The following is a 6,389-nucleotide window of genomic DNA, read 5'->3' on the forward strand; positions in this document are numbered from 1 at the left end:
TTTATCATCCATTCATTCCACTGCAGGACATTGCTCTTCATTCATTGTAACTGTATATCCCTTGATTGATTACGGAATAGATTTTCTTATTTCATTTGCTTAAAGCAAAGAAAGCTATGTAATTCCACCATAAATCTGGTAAAAGCTATATTTGCGCTTCTCGATGCTCGTCTGTTTCTTCTTCTTTAACGAACCTACACCCAGTTACACAGTCTACAAGGCAGTTGACGAGCTACATGCCTATGAACCAAAACAGTACATTCAGTAAACTAAAAAGAGACCAGAAACAACTCATATACACCAAATTAATTTTTAATCACAGAGAATTTGTCACATTGTTACAATTACATTTACACCCGTAGTCGCCATGAGTTCGTCCCGCAAAACCGTCGCAATGTCTGGGCGAAATAAGAGAGAAACTGAGAATTCACGTGTCAACATCAATGTGGTGCAGCTGGAAGGCTTGGTGAGTAAACAAGGAAGAGTTTGTGTGAGTTTCAGGGCAAAGTCTACTCTGGGAGTTGTAAAAAATCGGTTTGCTTGTAGAGGTGGCCCGTGTCTGACTCGTGACAATCTGGAGAGCTCAAAGGCAATTTTAATGACGTAATTCAGGGGTATTTTGTCTTATTTTGTTATTGTAGTGCACGGGTAGTTGTTATATTTGGTTGGTTATGATGAGAAGAGGCCAGCCCCACATTTACTATCGCAAGGGGACGGGATTTCTCGTTCGTGTGGAAGTGGCCTCTTGCCGGCCAGGCAACGTTGCATCATTCGTATTATGTCCCAGAATTCTTATGCCATACATACCCCTTCTGTTCCTTTTCAGAGCCTCCAATTCTCCATCTGTCCAAATGCATAACAATTCCCATGAGACGGTAGTGATGAGGGGTCAGAGGCCTCAGTCTTTGGGCTTGAAAGCCATTTCCTTATTTGTTTCACACAGCCATATGTTACAAGGAAACTTTTTCCTGGGTAATTTGTTGCAGTACAGATGCACTTGCCAGAGACACAGTCCCTAACTCCATGTCACAAAATTTATCCAGCCAACTTAGTTGCCGTGACTGGGCGTGCCCTTCGAGCACTGCCTGAGGGGAGGGCTGACTCTACCCCCTAACACCCCCTGGGGAAATGTCGTCTTAAACCTGGTATTCAAGATAGAGCTGAAACTTGGTAGCACCAATTGCACCTTCCATGATCTTTTCCCTTTATTTATGCCATTACCGTTCATGTATACAGATTATGTCTTCAGCTTTTTATTATCTTCAAGAATATCATCATCATCAATTTGCCCAAGCCTAGTGCGTCTGTATCATAAAGTCCCCAAAACAGGGTATCATTTAGACCCAAAAATCCAAACCTAACCTTCCATGCCTTCTATTGATTTCCTAGAAAGGGGGACAAGCTCCCACTGTGGATAAATTGTAACATTAGTCTGTGAGCAGTGATATGCAGTATCTGTATGTGTATTGTTTATGACACTATTTCTTATTCTCTATAAGATGGCAGTGTCTATTTCCCTCAATCTCTGAGCGTCAGTCTTGGTAATATTAACAGGTGCTTTTCATGTATGGTATTTCCTTATAGGGAAAAATGGTGATTGGATGGAGATCTTGGGGCGAGGTGCCTGGGTTAGAAAGTTTTGGTTCATACGGCGATGTTTGTGGATTTCTGATAAATGGCTAGAGTAATTAGGGTTTAGCCTCAGTGGGTTGTAGTCAACTCATAAACAATGCCAGTACTGATAAAGATCAGGCAAAAACTCCTTTGTGACTCTTATTCACAGTGTATAAGGGGCATTGGAACTAAATCCAATTCATGTTGGCACTGAATGACTAAATGTCAAGTCAGGGTCATGTAGAATTGTTATTGGCGCATTTGATACTGTCTGCTACAATAACTTTTAGCAGTGTTTTCTTGTGGTGCGGGAGGAGTAAATAACATGGAACTTCATTAATTTGAGTTGTACATCTTCTCTACAGCCCATATTATTAGTTTGTGAAGGAAATAGTATAGAAGAAGAGTGCCTGAGGAAGTTATGTTCTGTTGGATAGCAGATTCAAAACCTTCAGTTTTGGTTGTAGGTATCATTTGAAATAATTTGTTTCTGTAATAAATTGTTCAAAATCCATTGAGGTTATTATCAGTGGATTTCTTATATCTATAATGTATTTATATATATATATATATATATATATATATATATATATATATATAATTTTATTTTATTTATTTATTTATTTATTTTTATTTTTTTTTTATTTTTTTTATTTTTTTGGTTATGTTATCAAGAGCGACACACAAAGATAGGGTTTTTTGGAAACTGCCATCTCATAGAGCATAAGAAATACAGTAATAAACAACACAGGTACAGCTGCACAAGTCTATTATTCACTTCAAAATGACAAAATTGTCTGTTGTAAGTCACTGCTCAGAGACAACATTCTCCCCTAGCCAGAAATCTTAATGTTGTTTTTTCTCTAATTTGTCATGAAGTGCTAATAAAGTGGGGAGCATAGGGGGCTCTCCCCCCCTTTTGTCTAGGGAATAGATATAAGGTAGGAAAGGTTAGGTTTGAATTTTGGGTTCACATGATAGCTTGGTTTCTTAGACTTTGTGTTTGGAGGGTGCATTGCTCTTGGTAACAAATATCTTTTTTTCGTTTTGTGATTGTTGGGCAATAATAACAACAATAGTAGACCTGATAGATGGGGAGAGAATGAGACATCTTGGCAAAAGTGCAGGTTAGATTGTGATATTAAAGTTCTACCCTCAAAACCTGCCATCCCCACGGCCCCTGCCTGGTGTAGAAAATCTGCCACTTCTTACTGGCAAGATCCAGCCAGGACTGGTCTAAGCGACGTACCTTGTTTGTGATATCATAAATTAGCCGAGGTGAAAGATCCATCCATCCATTTGTATTTCTCTAGAAGAAATCCTTTCCGATTCCTTTTTAGATTAGATTTTCGTATTCTGATGACATAAAGTTATGTCATTTGTAAACTTCATTGCATTCTATTCAGCATTTTTTTTTTAGTATGTTGTTGTTGTTGTTGTTGTTGTTATTGTTATTGTTATTGTTATTGTTGTTGTTGTTGTTGTTGTTGTTGTTGTTGTTGTTATTATTGTTATTATTATTATTATCGTTATTATTTTATTTTTATTATTATTTTATTTTTATTATTATTTTATTTTTATTATTATTTTATTTTTATTATATTTTATTTTTATTATTATTTTATTTTTATTATTATTTTATTTTTATTATTATTTTATTTTTATTATTTTTATTTTTATTTATTTATGCTAAACATGGATAGCAATTTAGCATTAGTATCCAAAATTCTAGTAATTCATGTGTGGCTGAAACCTAAAAAGATTGAAGGAGATCTTCAAAGCTTGTAGTTTTTCTGTACATATCCTTTCTTTTTCTTTTTCAAATCTAAACAGAATACCTAAAAAAAGAGCTCAAAATTTGTTCTTTTTCACATCTTAAATTATTTGATTATATAGTCTGATGGGGGATAAGTCTCTCTTTTGTACGCAAATAACAGTAGATTTATGCATGAAAGACTCAATGACAGATTATGAATTAAATAGTTTTGATGGTATAATAACATGAAGTTAGAGTACCTGAAAGTTTAGTGACCTCTCAGTAGACAGTGTCTGTTTAACCCAATTACTAAGGATTTATTTACTGTCTCCTACAGTTTTTTGTGAATTTTACATACAGATGGCTCCACATGTTCTCAGCCAGCAAGGAGGCTATCAGTAGACCCTAGTAACCGCTCCTGATTTCCCCATTCCTTGAAATTGCTGGAAAATACTTTGAAATCAATATGGCTATTATTCTTATTGATATAATTATTTGATTGTTATGAAAATATTGATGGCATTAAAGACCATGAAATAATACAAGCAAACTTTCCAGAAATCAAGGAAAAGGGTAAACAGGTGAGATAAGTAGGACTAATAACTGGCTCCTTGGTAACTAAGCCCTTGTAGAACCATTTGTGTGTAAATACAATAAATGAACGTATATTACAGTGGGAATGGCATGTATTCTAGTCATCCCTGCCGATTGGGTTAATGTGGTTCTCAAATTAAAATATCTTGTCATTATTTTAGTTATTGTGTTCATATTCCTTATAGATAACAAACAGTCCATATCCCATTACATTCATTATCTGACCTTTCACCTTATTCTTAAACCCATTCTTTCCTCAGTAACTTTGTATAACAATTTAATTACAATTTCTTCATCTCTTCAGGCGTTGATGAAAATCATCAAGCATTGCCATGAAGAAGGCGCCGGCAACACAGACGTGGCTCAGGGTGTCCTGCTTGGCCTGGTCGTGGATGAGAGGCTCGAGATCACAAACTGCTTCCCCTTCCCACGCCATGCTGATGATGTAGATGAAGGTGAATGGGGAGGAACTATCCTCTTTTCTATATTTGTCTGATGTTTTTGTTGGTGTTTGTCATCTTTTTCTGCTGTGGTGTTTTTATTTCATGGATATTCTAATGGGTGTATAAAGAGAAAAGAGGTGGGGTTGTATAGGCATATTGACAAATATAAACATGAAGGGAATGGGTGTGGAGGTGAGGAGGAACTGAGATATTAATCATAGGGAACAACACTTTTTCAAAATTCTAATTTATTAGGAGTAGCAGTTTGTGATTTACACAATTTATCTGGAAATTGGACATTATATATATATATATATATATATATATATATATATATATATATATATATATATATATATATAATAAATTTTTCTTTCAAATAGATAAAAAAGTAATGTTAAAAAAAAAAAAGGGCAAAGGTAACTATCTTAGGAAGTAAAATAGGATGCAGTTATTAAACTAGAATGATGTGAGTAGGTTGACCCCAAATATATAATTTTGACCCCAAATATACATTACATGCTCTCCAAAATTTTGTTTTTTTAGAATAGAAAAAACATTTTTGCTCATAGTTCCTCACCTTATGAACACACAAAAGTTAAAAAAGTAAAAAGAGAAAAGTGCAACTTTTAAAAAGTGCAAGTAGAAAATATTTAGCTGCATGAAAATAAACTGTATATCTTGGTTTATTAACATATACATATCTTTATTTTCAGAGGATTATCAGCTGGAAATGATGAGGCATCTGCGCAAAGTCAACGTAGACCACCTTAGCGTGGGCTGGTACCAGAGCACACAGCTTGGTAACTTCATCACCACACAGCTCCTTGAGTCTCAGTTTTCCTACCAGACAAGCATTGAAGAATCAGTCGTTCTCATCTATGGTATGTATGAGTTTAGGTTATTTATTTCATAATGAAGTGGCAGTAAGTTTATTGCTCAAGATTCTTTGTATTTTTTTTATTTTTTTATAGAAATGTCAAGATTTTTTTCAGCTCAAAGAGTCTCTCATGGCTTTTATTATCCATTCATATTCATAGCGCTCTCAACCAAAAGATTAATATTTTTATGGGTTGGGAAAATTGAATGTCAGTAGTTCTTTTTGGGGATATATTTAATTTTATTGTGCTGTCATTTGTAATCATAGGGACAAGGGAGGAGGAAAGTGGGTTTGATGAGGGTTAAAAATGTCAGTCCAGGTTTAAGAAGAAAACTAGATATATTCATAGAGAGAAATGTTTATTTTTGTAGTTAGAAAACCACACTGTCCCCCCCCTTTTTTTTTTTACATAATATAAATATTCAGTGATTTCTACAGGGATCTATATTTGATTTTGTAAGCATGATTATAGTTTGAATCTAGCATCACTAATGAAATTTGTTAGCAAAAACAGTATGTTACGCAATGCAAAAATTTTTTATATTACACAGTGCAGAAAGTATTTTATTCATTTAATTAACACACTTTATTCATGTACAATAATTTCAGACCCTATCAAGACTGCCAGGGGCTTCCTCTCCATCAAGGCATACCGTCTGACCCCAGAGGCCATTAACACTGTGCAGGAGCGTGATTACACCCCTGAGGCCCTGAAGAAGGGAAGACTAGGCTATGAGAATCTCTTCCAGGAGATCCGATTAGTCATAAAGAACTCTCATCTTGTCAACACACTCATGTGTGAATTGTATGAGGTGAGAAAGTGGAAGAAGTCTCTTTTTTTTCTCTCTTCCTTTTCTTCATTAGTGCTTGACATTTCTTCATTGTTTGCCATTAGGAAGTGGGATTTGTTGTATGTTGTATTACAGACATTAGGCCTACTTCAGTGGCCACTCTGATGGGTGCATGGCTTGTAGGCCTGCGCACATGAATACTTGTGTGTAGTGAGAAGACTCCATACATCCTGTTTGCAATGTTATTTTCTTTTTTTCTTCATAAGTATTTTTAGCTTTTTTTTCTTTGCCATTTTCCAATATCTATATTT

General features: G+C 35.0%; 1 protein-coding gene across 1 annotated transcript; it reads left to right on the forward strand.

The window, feature by feature from the left end:
* Positions 1-184: 184 nt before the first annotated feature.
* LOC119574430 (eukaryotic translation initiation factor 3 subunit H-like) lies at positions 185-6,099 on the forward strand (the record flags this gene model as incomplete). Its single annotated transcript, XM_037921650.1, is given in 4 exon segments — positions 185-466; positions 4,269-4,419; positions 5,124-5,291; positions 5,897-6,099. Coding segments are annotated over 4 exon segments (621 nt in total), but the record flags the coding sequence as incomplete, so codon positions are not given.
* Positions 6,100-6,389: the final 290 nt, after the last annotated feature.

The sequence above is a fragment of the Penaeus monodon genome, chromosome 6 (genome assembly GCF_015228065.2).
Source record: "Penaeus monodon isolate SGIC_2016 chromosome 6, NSTDA_Pmon_1, whole genome shotgun sequence".
NCBI lineage: Eukaryota > Metazoa > Arthropoda > Malacostraca > Decapoda > Penaeidae > Penaeus > Penaeus monodon.